The 18,329-nt window shown below is 34.0% G+C and overlaps 1 protein-coding gene across 1 annotated transcript; it reads right to left on the reverse strand.

Annotated features, from left to right (window-relative positions):
* Window positions 1–9,545: 9,545 nt before the first annotated feature.
* Window positions 9,546–12,613, reverse strand: LOC143545961 (uncharacterized). Its single transcript, XM_077037725.1, has 7 exons — window positions 12,147–12,613; window positions 11,952–12,038; window positions 11,431–11,656; window positions 10,834–11,102; window positions 10,534–10,744; window positions 9,977–10,372; window positions 9,546–9,614 (listed from the first exon to the last, which is right to left on the reverse strand). Exons 1-7 carry the CDS (start codon window positions 12,611–12,613, stop codon window positions 9,546–9,548), a joined length of 1,725 nt encoding a protein of 574 aa, XP_076893840.1.
* Window positions 12,614–18,329: the final 5,716 nt, after the last annotated feature.

Raw genomic sequence — 18,329 nt, forward strand, 5'->3', positions numbered from 1 at the left:
TAACGAAACTCTGGGATTTAAAGTTAATAAAATAATTAATCTCCAAACTATGCGGGTATAATATACAAATAATCTAAAGATACAAAAATTATATCAAGTTTATAATATTTGAAAGTTCAAGGATCATTGTGTAAATAAAGTTTTAACCTAATCTATATATATTAATAAAGATAAGGGGTGTAAAGTGTAAATATGAATTAAAATATAATATTATAATATTAATAAATCCCAACCCACCAGCCCTTCCCCCTAGCCACGTTTTTCCGGCTCCGGCCGGAATCCGGCGACCACAAACAAATCCGTCGACATTAATTAGGCCGCAAATCCTGTTCTTTGACCAAAACAATTATATCAATATGTTTCTCCGTTAATTTTAATCATTAATCAACTTAATTATCATATAATAACGACCTAAATGACGGATTATAATCCGGAAACCGCCGGATATTATTCAAAAACGCAATAACGATCATTAACTACTATACGCTCCAGTTGACACTATAAATAGTATGCAATCCTTCGTCTAACCCTGCTGTAACATCAATACACACAAAGAATACTCTCTATAACCCCTTTATTGTTCGTCCAAAACCGAACACCGGCGAGCTCCGTTTACCCTCTTTCCGACACCAAATCTGGTAAGTGTTATATTGGTTTCAATCATTATAAGCCGCAAAAACAAAACCCCTAACATAAATTAACCAAACATGAAACAGATTAATCAAATTAAAAAATCTAGGGTTTTGGGGAAGAAGATGAATATTGTAATTTATATTTATATATCTTTTTCTAATACTTTAACAAAACAAAAGAATTGGTACAATGGTTATGTATGATTGTTGTAGTCATGGAGACCCGGGTTCGAACCCGGGTCACTGGGTCACTGCATGTCTTTGTTAATATTTTTAAAACCATTTTTTCTTGTAATATATATATGTATATATATTCTTATAAATAATTGTAAATCAAGCAAAATACTTTTAATACAAATAAAGATTGTTATAAATTATTTTTAGCTTTTTCATTTAAAAACCAAACTTTCAAAACCCGACAAACGCTCGTTAAAACCCGTAAATTAAATATATATATCCTCGTCGTAAACTTTATAATTCGTTAACTTATTTGTTTCTTCCAAATATAATATACACCGTCAACACCAAAATTCCGTAAACATTATAACATTCAAAGTTGGTATTAATCTCGTAGTTAAAGAAACATATAATAATAAACCGTCGAATTTTCGTTAAGGTTAAATTTAAAATATCTTAAATTAATAAAAGTATATATTTTAATAATGAAATATATAAACAATAAAACCAACTATATAATCACGTAAATTAGTTAGTAATTCTCGTGTTTCTTATTTTAGATCGCGAGATTCAATCGTTCGGTTTCATTTAACGCGCTTTCGGTTTTTCTTTCCAAGTTAGCTTCAAGTTCAAAGGTGATTTTCTCACACCCCCTTTTTACTCTTTTATATTTTTGTGGGTAGCATATGTATCTTAATAACTCAAGTAATTACTATTTCATTTATAAACTACAATTCATTACATGGACTTGTGTGTTTACTTGATTACTTGCTCGAATTTACTTGCTTATGGTTTCCTCAATAAGTATGATCACACGCCCCCCTTTGCGCTCAAGACCTTGTTGTTATGAGTGGAAAAGCGCCTCATTATCCGAGTACGTTGGTGCACAATCCCAACTGGAAAGGAACTTACTTGCGCGATTATTACACTTGTCTCATAGAATTGTATGGTTTTTACGTATTTATATCAAATTGTGTGAACTCACCAACTATTAAGTTAGTGACATTATTTTATATATATGTTACAGGTACCATTATTAGAGGATGACATGGATGAAGACACTAGAATTTAGGTTACTTAAATAATAAACAAAAATGATGTTCGTTCTATTTCTTTCCTTTGTAATTGTTTATTGAACTACTTGTGTACTTGAGATTTGAATGAATTAATGATAATATTGTCACTTAATAGTGTCACATGTGTTTTGGGCAATCTGTACGTCACACTCGGGCGTTTCCGCTTAAGCCGGGGTGTTACATGGATGCACGTGTATCGGTTGGGGCAGACAGTAGTTCACAAAGATATGAGATTGAGAGACCACTTGCTCAGCCACACACACGAGCCCCACGGTAGACACGTCTGCGGCCACAACCATTGACTTTTGAGCATGTGTTTGAGAGGCAGGCGGCAATGCATGCGGAGAGCCAAACATGTTTTCGGGCTTATTTCGATATATATAAACAAGTAAAATACACGAGATTACACATTATAAACACATGCTTTCAACCATATATCACATCCTCACACTTATTATTGGCTTGCCCTCAAGGAAACTCTCATGCAACACATACACCTCGATCAATGGTTCATCAATTATCCTTATTAATACTAGTGAGGTATAAGGTTATACCCACTTCCTAAGAATTGACACTTACAAGATTGATAACCCACCAAATAATCTAGTAATGCATTTAAAACTATGGAACCACCCAAATAAGTTCACTTTGTTTCCGGTTAAGGCACACATGTTCACACCCCTCATAATATAATATCTCTCCTCTCGGTTTAATATCTTGACCAACAAAACGTGTGCTAGTGTCTCTCCGCCTTCTATACCGGGTATGAACACAATGTAATAAGCTTTCAAGCAAGTCATATCTCTACCCATTACCCACTGGTTGCATAAAGAATAGGACTAAGGTTTTGTTGTGGCTTAGGTTTGGGTGTGGAATATGATTTATTTAGTGACTTATGGTGGATGGAACCCAGTTTATTCAAACAACTAAAAAAAATCGAACTACTCACTGACTACTATTTACAACCAATACTGACTTTATTCACTGACTATTTTGGAGTTTTTCTGATTTTCCAACATTTTTTTTCTTAATTTTTTTTCTCTTTTTTTTTCTTTTAATATTTTTTTAAACAAATACTAACATCAATCAATATATGCAAACAACTTATATACAACTCTAATTAGGTTGCCGATATGAAACATGTGTACCCGACCCCGTGACACGTTATCCCCAACTAAACGGTCCATTTTAATTCCCAGTTTGAAAATATTTGATAGGAAGACTTTCGAGAAGCTTAAATACAGACCATGACCAAAGACCTCTACTTTGCATTACTAATAACAATTTACAATTTAAAATTTCAGCTTTTGCGCATAATCAAGGTACTCTAAGAAAAAAATTTCAATCTTTCCTCATCCCCACACTTGAGGTTGTCATTGTCCTCAATGTTTAAGATTTATCATTTAAAAGAACATTCACGAGGACGAGGTTAAAATTTACTGCTTATTAATTTTAAAACTCGGGCGTAATGTGATTGTCCTAAAAATTATACACCTATACAATTACACTTTTAACAACCAAACTAATAAAACAAAGATATCTTTGAAAACAGAATCACCTGATATAATAAGAAGGAACTCATGTACACTCGTGCTTGCTCTTAACGAACCCAGTTACGCAAATCGCTCAACAAAATCTGCAAACTCTCACACGTGTAGAAGCATGCTTCTCACAACTGTTAGGATAGGTCTTTTAAACCGTTTCAAAACCGTTAATTTTAATTACCAAGCCGAGTTAAATAAATTTCATAATTAAATAACAAGTAAAAATGTTAAAAGACCTAAACCCACTTTTGTAGCAATCACGATTGTATTTAGCATATGCAACAAGCCCTTTAAACCCCCTGTAGCTCAGGTAGACGAGGGAGGTCTCGTGTGGGTTTCTAGTAAACTACACCCACAAAGTTCAGATACAACAAAAATATACACGTACCTGAATTAACCATAGCAAAAGGAACATAAAATATCATCAGACAACTTGAACCTCGTAACTTATAATTTTTTCACCGAAACACTATAAAACTATGAATTTTCCTTGTGGTATCCCCGCACTTGGCTTTTGATACAGTGATATGCATAAAGTAAATAGTTAAACAATTAAAATAAAATAAAATAAAATACAGACTGAAAATAAAGGTCTTCAGCCAGACGATTGCCTGATTTGATGATTATGGTGGTTTAATGGAACATTTACCAATTGATTTTCCAATAATGCTCAATAGTTGACACATTGTAACACCCCGGCTAAAGCGAAATACGCCCGAGTGTGACGTACAGATTGTTCAAAACACATGTAACACTATTAAGTGACAATATTATCATTATTTCATTGATGATACAAATAACAAGTTCTTTTGGAAATAAGAAAGTTATAAGGATATGAAATATATCAAATACTTTATTAATAATCCTAGGTCTAGTGTCTTCTCTTGTTTCATTCTCTTATAAGCATACATGTAACATATATACAAAATAATGTCAACTAATTTAATAGTTGGTGAGCTCACACAGTTTGATATAATACATAAAAACCATACAATTCCATGAAAACTTGTGAAAAGCAAATAAGGTCTTTTCCAATTGGGATTGTGCACCAATGTACTCGGATAATGAGGCATTTTTCCACTCATAACAACGAGGTCTTGAGCGCAAAAGGGGGGGCGCGTATGATCATACTATCTTGAAGTAATCCATGAGCAAGTAACAAGTAAACACACATGTCCATGTAGCGAATTGTAGTTTGTAACTGAAATCATAAGTAATTGAATTTGTAGGATACACATGTTACCCCCAAAAGAACAAAAGAGTAAAAAGGAGGTGTGAGAAACTCACCTTGAAATTGAAGTTAAACTTGAGATAACAACCGAAAGCGCGTTTAAGGAAATTGAAATGGTCTCATGATCTATAATTTAAAAGGAAATACAAATTTTAGAGACTAATTATCGGGATTGTAAAAGTTAAATAATATTAGTTTTAAGAATTAGGCATTATTTAATATCTATTTTATTAAATTATGGCAAATGGGACTTGGGGATTTTATATTTAACATGAGTTTAATAAAAATAAATTAAAGTTTACATAAATCATTTAATGTTTATTAGTTGAAGAATGATTAATAGATAAATAATTATAAGTTTATGAATATAAGATTAAATAACATTATTAATAACAATTTATGATTAAACTTTTTATTTTATTCTAGTAACATAATTAATTGATTTACTAATTAATTAACTTAAATGTTTTGCATGAATTATTTTAAAGAAATTATATATATTAGTTTATGTTGAAATAAAATAACAATAATTAATTTACTCAATTAATTATTTAGAGAAATTTTATAAATCATTTTATTTAAAAGAAAGTTATAAGTTTATGATGATCAAATGATCATAAGATTTAGATAAGTGTATATTCATGCTTGTTCTTGCAAAATAACTGGGTTTGATCCAAGATATACAAAAATCAAAGTGTTTATCTTGGATATCCATGATCATAATGATACTTAAAACCAAAATATAAGATTTTTATGATAAAAGTCACATGATCACGAAGAACAGCTTATGAACACGTATGAACATTCAGGGTAAAATCAAAACAAAAGTTATAAAATGCATGAAATGGTAAAAACTTACTTGTTAGTGCTCTTAAGCTTAAGAAAATAATGTATTGTGGTGTGAAAAAGATGGAGGATTAGTCCTCCTTTTATAGTGAATGTTTAGATTGGTTATGTTTTATAGAATTTAAGAAATTAAATCATATTTAATATAATTAAAAGACAAATTAAAAATAGTTTAATTGGGGTTTTTTATGGGTTTAACTCTTTTAATAAATTTTAGTTAATTAACATGCTAATTAATTTTTATTAGTTAAGTAACATGAAAAGATGATGATGATGATGATGATGATGATGATAGTAGTGGTAGTGGTAGTCATAGTGGTAGTCGTTGCAGTAGCAGTAGTTCAATAATAATTCAAGTAACTTGCATGAGACATGTACAAGAATATTTGATCTTTGATTATGAAGGTTTTAGATTAGTATGCAATACTACAAGGGTGGTGAAAAGTATAATCACATATAAATGATCACATAAAATACATGAAACGAAAATTGAGATTAATTAATAATATTATAAAAATATATATATAAAATAGAAATAAAACCGAAAATTTAAAACTGTTCAAGTTTTCGGTTTTAAAAATTAACGAATGTTACATACTCCTTGGTTCTACTTCCTTCTACATGTTCCGCATGTTCCATAAACCAAAGCGGGCCGGTGTGATTGCGTATTTACCTTTAGAATTTTTAACATAAGCTCGGTAGCGAACACTTCGAGCCCACACACTCTTTCTTATCTTCGAAGCGTCAAATGTTGATCGGGGGCGAACTGAAGATTTTCCCACAGAGTTTCCCGTGCAAGCTCGGTAAGTGACATGTCGAACCCACACCTTATTTCTCATGGTTAATACTCGTGTAAACCGAATACAAGTCCATTTCATCATATTTTTCTCAAGGTCTTATAGACTCACCTTTCTTTTTCCTGAACTTGCACTATATCCCCTAACTTCATTTATCAGTGTGACTAGTATGGGAGAACAATCATGATTCACATGGTTTACTTCAATCACCGGTGTTTTAAAGGTTGTTATGTCTTCTGAAAGACCTTGTTCTGGATCATATACATCATCATATACGTGTAAAACGATATGATACGGGTCGATAATATCGTGTCTACTATACTATATCATATTGCAGAATCATATAATAAAGGAATTGTTAACACATAATCACTCATAGTCATCATATATTGATATAACATTCAAAATAAACACTGACGATCTCTCTCTGATCATATTACCAAAAATTTTTTTGAAAATTTAACATGAACGCACTATTTATACAACACCCTATGGTCCACATAAGTTCCTGGCGTATAAGACTTTTTCACCGCGTATATGTCTTATACACTGGTTAACTTATACGGGCCTTAACATGAATCTAATATTGGCACTTTCAGTCCCTTAACTATACAATAATGATATATTAAGCCAATAAGACCTAGCATTAGACAATAATGATCTAAAAAACTCCCCCTTGGATAATGCTTGCTCTTAACGAACCCCTATTTGTACAATTTGTAGATATAGTAGACCTCAGTCATATCAACTTCATATTTTGGATCTATCAAATTACCCATGGCTGCTTGACTGCACCCCAGACACCCGAAGATTCACTCAGTTGACCTTGGTCGAATCTACAGTAATGATGGTGAATAAAATTTTGAAGAAAACACCATCATAGATTCCGATCATCTAACCAATACTCGGATAGATGATATTGTGAGAGTTTATCCATCATCTTGCGGATATTCGACTTGAAATGAATTCTTGTAACCATAATTTCATCCTTCCCTTGCAAATCCTTGAGTAAATCACATCTTCATCATTATCCGAATCATAATCACTTGAATCCTCAATATCCATTTGCAGTTCCAAACAAACATAATAAGTAACTAAATTTTATCTTTACACTTGTTAAGAAAGAAATTTCACACTATTTTGACCATTACACAAGCCATTGAAAATATGATCTAACAATTATTATTATCAACAAGAGCCACAATATATCAAGTTTCAAACAACGATTATGGATTTAACGCCTCAAATTCTAACTTCCGAAATAACCATTTCAATTGATTTAACACACATGCGATGTAATATTTGATTAATGCATTGGATATACAAACCTTGATATTGACAGTTCAGTGATAATGTAAACTTGAAATAGAAACCGATATGAATTTTATTTAAAAAATTGATCAAGGTGTAGGAGATATAAACTGTGAGTTGCAGCAGATGTTCATATCTGAGTATTAATACACAATCTACCTGTTTGTCGGAAATTCTCGAGACTCACGTCTACAGTAAACCGACTAGAACCATCTAACTGATATTATATTATAAAACATAATATCTCTGTACAAGTATACTGCATATACGCTCGAAGAACTAGTTGACTTATACGCCACGTATAAGTATTGAACTTATACTCCATATAAGTGTTTGACTTATACGCCATATAAGTCATTACAACTTATACGTCGTATAAGTTAATCACTTATACGTTGAAACATTTAACCAACGTTTAAACTTGACAAATTTCAACACTTTCGATCCCAATCAAGTCCAAATTAATGACCTTGATGAATCCTCTTGAAAATAAATCTCAATTTTGAATCAATTTGATTTCAAACAACCATTTTCCCATTTTCGAACTTAATCAAGTCCAAATTAATGACCTTGATAAATTCACTTGAACTTTTAAATCCAAATTTTGAATATCTTTGTTAGAAACAACCACTCGATTTAGATTCTCGGATATCCGAACCCGATTCACTATACACCAAAATCGAAAATAATACAAACATGTAAAATCTTTTTTGGTTTATAAACAAAAGGTTGTAATTAAAACAATAATATTTTAAAATAAGATCTAATTACAAACTGAAAGAAACATATTTTTGTGAGTTGTGCAAGGTATCATATTGATCAATTCGTTCTTCCATCACGGTTTTATATTTGGCTTTATTATGTCAAATGTTAAGCCTAGTCATTGGTATTATTGTCTACTTAAACTTTTAAACAAAAAATTCAAAGACATCAATGATATGATTTGAGGTTCAATTAAGCACAAAATATCAGAACATGATTGGATTCCAATCTTGACTCTGGCTTGATTTGATTTTTACCATGTCATCCCAGCTTGACTTAAACCTTAGAATCAGCAGATCAAAACATTTAAAATTTTTAATTTGGCAATCATAGCAACAGTTTTCCATAACAAGGAATACCCCCGTTATCAAGCAATACCCTAAGTTTCCTTTACCATGGATGAGTATGAACGATTTCATCTGTCGGCTAGCAGACATTGTATCCTCTAGGGTCCGTTTCTTATTGGTAATAAGACACTCGCAATGGAGGAACAATGTATGACTAACAACGTGTTTGATCAAGTCAGCAGTGAAAGTTGCATACAAAGTGAATACCCAGATGATAAACCGCATAAATAATTTAATACAGGATTTAAGGCCATCAATGGTTCGAGAAACCTAGTGCATCCCATCAATACAGGATTTAAGACCATAAAACCGTACACCATTGAAATGTAGACTGTGTACTAGACGCTTAAAACACTTTTATTAACACTTTGTTTTTGGTGATCTACTGAAACATAAGGCTTGAGTATGACAAGTTATTAATAATCTTCCATCATCACCAAGACTTTAGTGCTAGAATCCTAACCCATATTTCAATTTGGCTAGTTAGGTTTATATCACTTATTCTCTTCCTTATTTGTTTTCAAAGCCTACCAATGCACCGCCAATAAGCAATAGACTTTTTTACCTCATTTTACTAGTACTTGAAACAACATGATCAATGTACTAACATTTTCCTTTTATGCTTCAAGAGCATTTTCTATTGTTTTTTGTGTTTTTACACATTTATTTTTACAGTTTTTGGATTTTATACTTTTCAAATGTTTTTGGCTTTTAATATTTTTCAAATGTTTTTGTATTTTCCTTAACCATTTCTCCCCCTAAAATCAAAAACCATTTAAAGAAAATATTTACAAAGAAAAAAATGACCTGGTGAACGGTTACTCAAAGGTCGAAATCCATAATCTCGGGATCACTTACTTTCTCACCGCCCATGTTCTTAATACCGTTAAGCTCCATCAAATACAAAAATATGTTTTTATCGAAAACTTTAGTTAAAAGATCAGCTCTTTGTTCGTCGGTGTGAATTTTGTCTATGGTAATCAACTTCTTCTCGCAGCAATCACGGATGAAGTGATATCATATGTCAATATGTTTAGTTTAGGATTGAGTTAACGGGTTCGTAGTTATGGATATAGCAGCAGTATTATCTACAAAAATAGGAGTAGTTTGAAATTTCAAACCTTATTTGCGCGTCTGTTGTTGTATCCATAAAACTTGAGAACAACAACTGGAAGTAGCCACATACTCAGTTTCACATGTAGATAGTGATACAGTCATCTGCTTCTTACACTGCCATGTCACCAACCTGTTACCAAAGAATTGACAACTGACTGTTGTAGTTTGGCGTTCAACTTGCAGCTTCCATAGTCAGAATCAGAATATGCTCTTAGCTCAAATACATCATCTCGAGGATACCAAAGACCGACCCCTGGACACCCCTTTAGATAACGAAGTATCCGCTTCACTAACGATAAGTGAGAGACTCTTGGATTTGATTCATATCGGGCACACAAACACGTCGGATACATGATGTTTGGCCTTGAAGCTATGAGATACATAACAGAACCAATCATGGAATGGTAAAGAGTCTCGTCAACCTTCTCCTCGGTGGGATCAGGACCAATTCCATGATTAAGCGGTATAGGAGTGCTGATCAGCATTGAGTCAGCGATATTGTACTTCTCGAGAATATCTTTGACATACTTCGTCTGGTGGATAAAGATACCATCAGACATATCACTACTTGCAATCCGAAGAAAAACTTCAATTCTCCCATAGCACTCTTCTCAAACTTCGATTTCATAACTTCCTAGAAATCCTTGCACAGAGCATCGTTTGTTGACCCAAAAATGATATCGTCCACGCAAACCTGGTCTTTCAGCAAATGACCATCTACTTCCTTTGTAAAGAGTGTACAATCGACGGTGCCACGAACAAAGCTATTGTCTTGCACATGTTGAGACAATGTGTCATACCAAGCTCTCGGGGCTTGGTGTAATATGTAAAGAGCTTTGTCGAGCAAGTACTCCTTATCATTGTTAATTGGATCAACGAACCCAGTGGTTGTCCTACGAAGACTTCTACACCCAATTTTCTATTAAAGAAAGTAGACTTTACATCTAACTGGTAGACCTTGAATCCTTTCCAAGATGAAAAAGCAAAGAAAAACCTGATCGCTTCAAGTCTAGCAACGAGAGCATAGACTTCATTGTAATCGATTCCTTCCCTTTGATTGAAACCAAGAACCACCAATCGAGCTTTGTTTCTGACAATTATACCATTCCCGTCCCTTTTACACTTGAAAACCCACTTGGTATTAATGCATCGTTTGTCATCCGGTAGATCAACAAGTTTCCATACAACAAGCTTTTCAAATTGCAACAATTCTTCTGTCAACGCATTGACCCAACTTTCTTCAGTCAACGCTTTTTTGTATGCCTTCGGTTCAATTTTTGAAATAAAAAATTTGAATGATAATCAGTTTTGAAGAGGATCAACTTGAGTATAGTAACAACTGAGACTCTGGTTAATTTAATTTCGTGTTCGAACTCCAATATTAAGATCACCAATAATATTCTCTTCCGGTGATATGATAATGTTCTATGCATAACTTCATTAGCAACCACCACATCATTGGGAAGATTCATGGCATTCTCTTCACTAACCACTTCATCAGAAATTACCTCATCAGAATTAGGTGTCAGTTGAACCAAGGACTCAATCACATCATCATGATCTTCACTATCATCATCAAAGGATGGTGTACCGGCGTATCATCAACAAGTTCATCAACATTAGGTACCGGATCAGTATTAAAGATTGGAACATCTTGTGTTGTATTATCTTCATGAAACCCTTCACCCAAATGTTGTTGAAATAACAGAGTGGCCATTTCATCAGTGATTTCCTCATCAAGAAATGAGAAACAACTCCACAAGTTGTCATAGTCAATCATCCATGAATCTCCCTTTCGTTGAATAGGAGTAGCATACCTTTAACACTCAACATGTTGTACACGCACAATCCGGTTAATGCTAGGTAGGAATACACGTCGTAAAGGACTAGCATAACCAACAAAAGAAACCTTCCACACACTTAGTACCAAATTTACCATTAGGATCAAGAATAGTACATTGTGATCCAAATGGTTCAAGCCACTTCAAGTTCGGCTTTCGATGATTAAGCAGCTCAAAGAAGTTTTGCCAAACTTTTTTTACAATTAGAAAGCGGTTAAGAGTGCAACAAGCTGAGGCAACAACTTCTGACCAAAAGCTAACAGGTAGTTACGAATCATCCAACATAGCTCTAGCTGTTTCAATCAAAGTCATATTCTTGCATTTAGCAACCCCATTTTGTTGTGGCGTGTAGGGATCACTGGAATCATGAAGAATACCACGCTCATTGCAGTAATGAAGCATTCGGTTGTTCCTGAACTCGGTACCATTGTCGCTTCTGATCCTTCAGTTTGGCAGATTATATTACTTCTCAAAATTCTTGAATAAGACCATCAAGTTGTTGAAGGTCTCATCTTTCGACTCAAGAAACATTACCCACGAGAAGCATGAGTAATCATCATTCAACACCAAACAATAAAGTTCACCGGTAATACTTTTGACATTCGCGGGACCTAACAATTCCATGTGTACCCTCTCCAAAGGTAAGTTGATTGAATTGAGAGACTTTGTCGGGTGAGACTTCTTCTTTTGTTTACCTTTCTTACAACTCAAACCATCAGTACTAAAATGAAAACTCTTGACGTTAACCCATTCAACCAGTTGGTTATGAACAAGATAGTTCATCTTGCGGACATTGTTGTGACCCATTCGACGATGCCAAAACACCGATTCCTTTTCAGACGCCTTGGTGACAAAACACAGAATAGTTCCTTGAGACGATGATGCAACACTCATATTAAGAACACAAAGATCATTCTCCCTTGGCGCTTTCATCAATATCCATTCTTCTGGAATCTTGAACCCAGGCTTAAGAATCAAACAATCTTGACTTGTAAAGTGAGTTGGAAAACCTTTGTCACAAATTTGGGAGATACTCAGCAAATTGTTCTCCAGCTCCGTGATGTAATTCACGTTCTCGAACTTCACCTTCCCGTTCGATAAAGTTCCCTCACCAACAATCTATCCTCCTTGATTTCCCGCAAACCCCACATATCCTCCTCGAATAGATTTAACATTCTTTAGCAAATGAAGAGTTCATGTCATGTGTCGAGAGGCTCCACTATCCATAATCCAATGAGAGTCATTAGATCTTGAAAGCCCCTACAATAGTATGCGATTAGTGAAACAAGGAAACCCAAGCCTTCTTGGTCTTGGGTTGTTTCATTTTTTCATTTGAAACATCCTCAAAATCATCATATTCACAATCAGAAAATGACTCATATGAGCATGAACTCGATAAAAAAGACTCAACAACTTTTTCAACAATTGGATTAAAAAGTTCATTATAAGACACAACAACTTGGCCATTTTTTCAATAGGTGGTTTTACAACTTCTTCAATAGGTGGTTTATCATTTTCATCTTTTATTTTAACCTAAGCCACCCAGTTCTGCCCAACTTGACTTTTCTTCTTGTAAAAACCATCATTTGACATCTTCACATATGAAGATTCACCGACCTCAAAATTTTTCTTGAACAATTCCTTCTCCACACCCCGTTTTAGAATTTCTATGGGTGGAGAAGTAGGTCTCACAGACGAAACATTCACTTGTCGTTTCTTAGTTACCACATGCTTTCTCACTTAGGAATTAGAGAATCGTTTAGGACATTAGTAGAGCAAATGTCCTTCCTCATTACGCAAAAGCATTTCCTCCTATTAGCAAACTTGTTAACTAGAGAAACTTGATTCTCTTCCCTATCCATTTCAATTTTCAATTTGTAAAACTCATCGTTTGATTGTTTCCTAAAGATGGCCTCTTTTTGTTCCTCGGAGGTCTCACCTTTAACAAACACGATCTTTTGAAAACCATCATTTGGTTTTACAGACTCTTTATTACCCTCTTAGTAACCATTCCATTTCTCTTGTGTTTTAGCAAATTTTGAATTCTGTTTACTGGTTTTATTACATGTTTGAGTTTCAGTTATAGATTTAGCAAATTGATTACTTGATTTAACACATACTTGAGGTTTAATTTCTGTTTCACAAATTCAGTAGCTTGTCTGCCTACCTCACTCTCACATTCAGAACTGTGAGGAGAATTAACAACTTGCCTATCACAAGATGAAATATCATGATGTGGTGAATCAGGAACCACATTCATTGCCTTAAGAAACCCTTCAGGTTTATTTGGAACATAAGAGCTCCAAAGTGGTGGTGGTACAACATGATATTTCGGTATATCTTTTGGAACAATATGATCAAGGACATATGATGAGGCAGAATAGCTTTTAAGTTTACTTTAAACTCTTTCAATCTCAATTTTAGTTAGTTGAAGTTCTCTTTTAAGTCCCGTTTTCTCATCAACATGCCTATTGATGGAAATTCGTTTATCCTTAACCATGTGCTTAAGCATTGAGATCGTTTTCTTATCTTGTAGGATTTTCACCCACAAGTTCTTTTCACACGTTTGAAGCTTATCATAAGCCTCTTTTATACTTTCATAATCATGACAATTTTGTTATAGTCAGATATTTAAGAATTACTCACAAATTCTTTTTCATCATATGACTCACAAATACGTTTTACCTCTTGAGCAGAAATTGTTACCTGTCCAACCATGTTTGCATGATGTGTGGAACTACTTGGAACATCTTATCTTTTCACTGCCACAAATGTCGTTGGAACACCTTCAACTGGCACTGTTTGTTCAATAATTTATTCAATACTTGATTCCATACGATATTCCTCAGATACGGTCTCTTCTTCATTATCAAATCCAAAATCAATGTTTCCATGAGGCACTTCCTCACCATTATACCAACCTGCAAAACTTTCATACACATCAAGAGATAAAAATGATTGAAAGAATTCATTTAGAATAGAATCAAAACTTTTAGGAGATTCTGTTTTCTCAGTCTCATCACAAGATCCATCACTCTTAGTGACATCAGCTAATTCAACACTTTCATCCATCTCAACTTGTTCTACATCTTCCACCGCTTCGCCTGCATTCACAAAGTTTACCCGTACCTGTTCTCCATCTTCATCTTCACCTATTATCTCAGCAACATTTTCCCTATGAACAATCGTATTCCAGTTGAAACCTTCATCCAATTGTGTATGACACGATTTAGATGACGAGGCCTCGGGCTTATTTGATGATTCGGCTGGTGCAGCAGAGCTTTGATGATAGATGGCCTGCTTGTTGTAATCCCTACCAAAAGGATTAGGACTTGTCTCTCCAACTTCTGGATTTGTGCATTCCCTCTTGAAGTGACCTTTCTCTTGGCATCTAAAGCACCTCACCTTGGACTTGTCAAAACCCAACTTTGAAGTTTTCCCATCCAAACAGTTCTTACCAGTAATTTCCCGAAACCTTTGTGCTCGGACAACACTTGCCATACACCAGCGAATATGCAACATTTCCATCTCCTCATGATCAATTTGATCATAATCCTCTTTAGTCATGTTGTTGTTTCCAATTCTTCCAGCTATTAAACACTCATATGACTCCAGGACAAATCCTATAAACACCATATGTTCTTGAATGTTTTTAGTAGTCAGTCAATTAATGTTCTTTATGTTCATAGCAATATTGCATTGCATAACATCATATGCTGAACTTGAGGGCTTTGAGGTTTGATAAGGAGCAGTGTTGGTTCCAATGTTGGAACTTGTATAACATGGTATGCTAGATGGTTGACTTGATTGAGAACTACCACCAAAACTACTATTTGTGACAATAGCAGTTTGAATCATCGGGCTAGGAGCTACAACAGATTGTGATGCATTGAATTATAAACCGATATCTTGAGTTACAGTTTACTCTTCATCAATGTACTCATACTCTTGCTTATCAGTTCCCAATCACTTCATCTCATTCACCAAGTGACAGTACCTTTCAATCAATTGTTCCATTGATTCACCTTTGACCAAAGTGAATATATCAAACTCCTTCCTTAAAAGAGAAATCTTGGACTTTCTAATGTTTGGATTCCCTCTATCTTTGTTCAATAAAGCTTCCCATATTGAATGGCACGATCCATTATGTTGTAACAATTAAAAGATCTCAGATTTGATAGCTTGTTGAAAAAGATTCATCATTTTCTTCTCCCTTAGAAATTCTTCTTTTTCAGCCTCGGGAATTTGAGATAAACGATGACTAGTACCATCTCATTTTTTGGAATGATGTATTCCACCTCAACAGCTTCTCATGCCTCATAATTCACAGCTTAAACATAGGTCTCGAATTTATCAGCCCAACTTAGATAGTCTTCCATTCTTAGCAACTTCGGTTTCTTGTTAGATGTCCCCATTTCATTCTCCAAATTGATATTCTGAAGTATTGCCGACTGGTGTGTCACAAAAGTATTCAAATCTTCCATCGTTGTAAGAAAATCAATACAACAGCTAAAACCATTGTATATGTTTTGAAGGAGCGTATAAGTCTTGACAAACTTTCACGGCGTATAAGTCCAAGAAACTTATACCTGCGTATAACCCAAATGTGTAACAACTTATACGGAGGCCATCATTCAACGTATAATCTATATATTCAGTATAAACTACAGATACTTATGCTAACAATGATATACGCCAAACTTATACGTAAATCAACTTATACGGCTCATGATCAACTTATACGGTGATCACAAATACTTATACGTTGCTCGTTTTATTCATATTTCATGATTTGAAACTTGATTATATGCTTGAATTGAATCAATACATTGGGCAGAAATGATTATTAAGTATAAATGAGCATAATCATCGAAAGCTTTTGAATTTTTACCGGAAAATGAATGAGTAATTGAAGAAATAGTAAACGGTTATAATTTTGACATAGTGTTCTTCAAATCCTCAAGTAATTGTGCTCAATTCAATAGAAACACGAGCCAAAAGCTCTGATACCACTTGAAAGACCTTGTTCTGGATCATACACATCATCATATACATGTAAAACGATACGATATGGATCGATAATATTGTGTTTACTATATTATATCATATTGCGGATTCATATAATAAAGGAATTGTTAACACATAATCACTCATAATAATCATATATTGATATAACATTCAAAGTACACACTGATGATCTCTCTCTAACCAGATTACCAAAAACTGTTCTGAAAATCTAACATGAAAGCACTATTTATACAACACCCTATAGTCCGCATAAGTTCCTGGCATATAAGACTTATACACCGAGTATAAGTCTTATACGTTGGTTCTCTTATACGGGCCTTAACATTAATCTAATATTGACACTTTCAGTCCCTTAACTATACAATAATGACATATTAAGCCCATAAGAACTAGGATTATACAATAATGCTCTAACATCTTCAACCGGGTCTAAATTTCAATTTCATGACCTAAAAAATTTGAACTCTCTCCCTAGTGGCGGACCCAGGATTTTTTGTCAATGGGGTCCCAATTTTTTCGGTTTACAAAATTTTTCAGGTCGGGTCGGGTCGAGGCGAGGAACATAATAAAACACGGAACTATGGTGTCATTGGAAACGAGTAAGTAGAAAGAATCTAAATTAGAAACTAGATGAAACATACACTTTTAATTCATACCTGAAAAACATGAACGTAATCTATATATATGGTCTTACATAATTGACCAAAACATGAAAAAATAACTCTAACACAAATAAATGATTAATTATAATATACATACACAAGGTAAATAATAAAAGAATATGCAAAATCCATGTTAACATTATATATGTTGCATGGTGATAATGACTATATGAGAGAAACTAACAAAAAGCACAAATACCCTAACTGAATAACTAAGACTAGGATATTAATAAAACAACAAAAAAGGAGTATGGTGGGTCTTGAACCTACAACCTCTCACAAGTAAAACAAGGGACTTTACACTGTACCAGTTCAATCCTAATAGTATGGGTTCCAAGTATTAATTTTTATGGGGTCCTTACAAAATTTAATATACCATCTCTAAGTAATTTTTAAAAAACATCGGTGTCCCGGGACCCCGATCGGACCTATGTGGGTCCGCCTCTGTCTCTCCCTCTATATCATCATCTTCAATCACAACCATTGCACCTTTTGACCCTTCAATGATTGACAGAGTTGGTGTGGTATTAATCTCCACAACATCAGTCACTTCATCAGTCACCACGGCACCACTAAGCAACCTTTCTTGTACTCGTTTAATATTAGCCACCTCTTCTAATAGTTGACTCTCCAGTTTAACTTGAGCAGCATTAAATATTTCCTGGAGTTCTAATCTCTCATTTAAAGCCTGATTGTGAGCTTCTTGATCTCTCTTCATCTCCTTCAGAAAATTCATAATGTCTTTCAAAGACTCTTCTTAGTTACCCGATGAATTTTCTTGATCTTGCTGATAATTCCTTTGATATGTACCACCATAATTATAATATCGAGGGACTTCTTCGTATATCGGCTGGGGGAACTCATAATAATAGTATTCTTCTTCATCCTGGGAACTTACAAAAGTTGGCGTCTCAGGAGCATCACTATTATACTCATCTGACTCGTAATAGCATTGATAG

This window comes from Bidens hawaiensis, unplaced genomic scaffold, assembly GCF_021521415.1.
Source record: "Bidens hawaiensis isolate Kalapana, Puna unplaced genomic scaffold, B.hawaiensis_p1.1 tig00014139_1, whole genome shotgun sequence".
In the NCBI taxonomy this organism is placed as follows: domain Eukaryota; kingdom Viridiplantae; phylum Streptophyta; class Magnoliopsida; order Asterales; family Asteraceae; genus Bidens; species Bidens hawaiensis.

What these genes read in the sequence shown, in the direction of transcription:
- LOC143545961 (XM_077037725.1), bottom strand. Translation starts at nt 12,613, where the DNA reads ATGAAAGCGCCAAGGGAGAATGATCTTTGTGTTCTTAATATGAGTGTT. An exon ending in TTATTCAAGAATTTTGAGAA is followed by an intron (nt 12,039 to 12,146) that starts GTAATATAATCT and finishes TCATGATTCCAG; the next exon opens with TGATCCCTACACGCCACAAC. An exon ending in GTCATTTGCTGAAAGACCAG is followed by an intron (nt 10,373 to 10,533) that starts GTTTGCGTGGAC and finishes TTTATCCACCAG; the next exon opens with ACGAAGTATGTCAAAGATAT.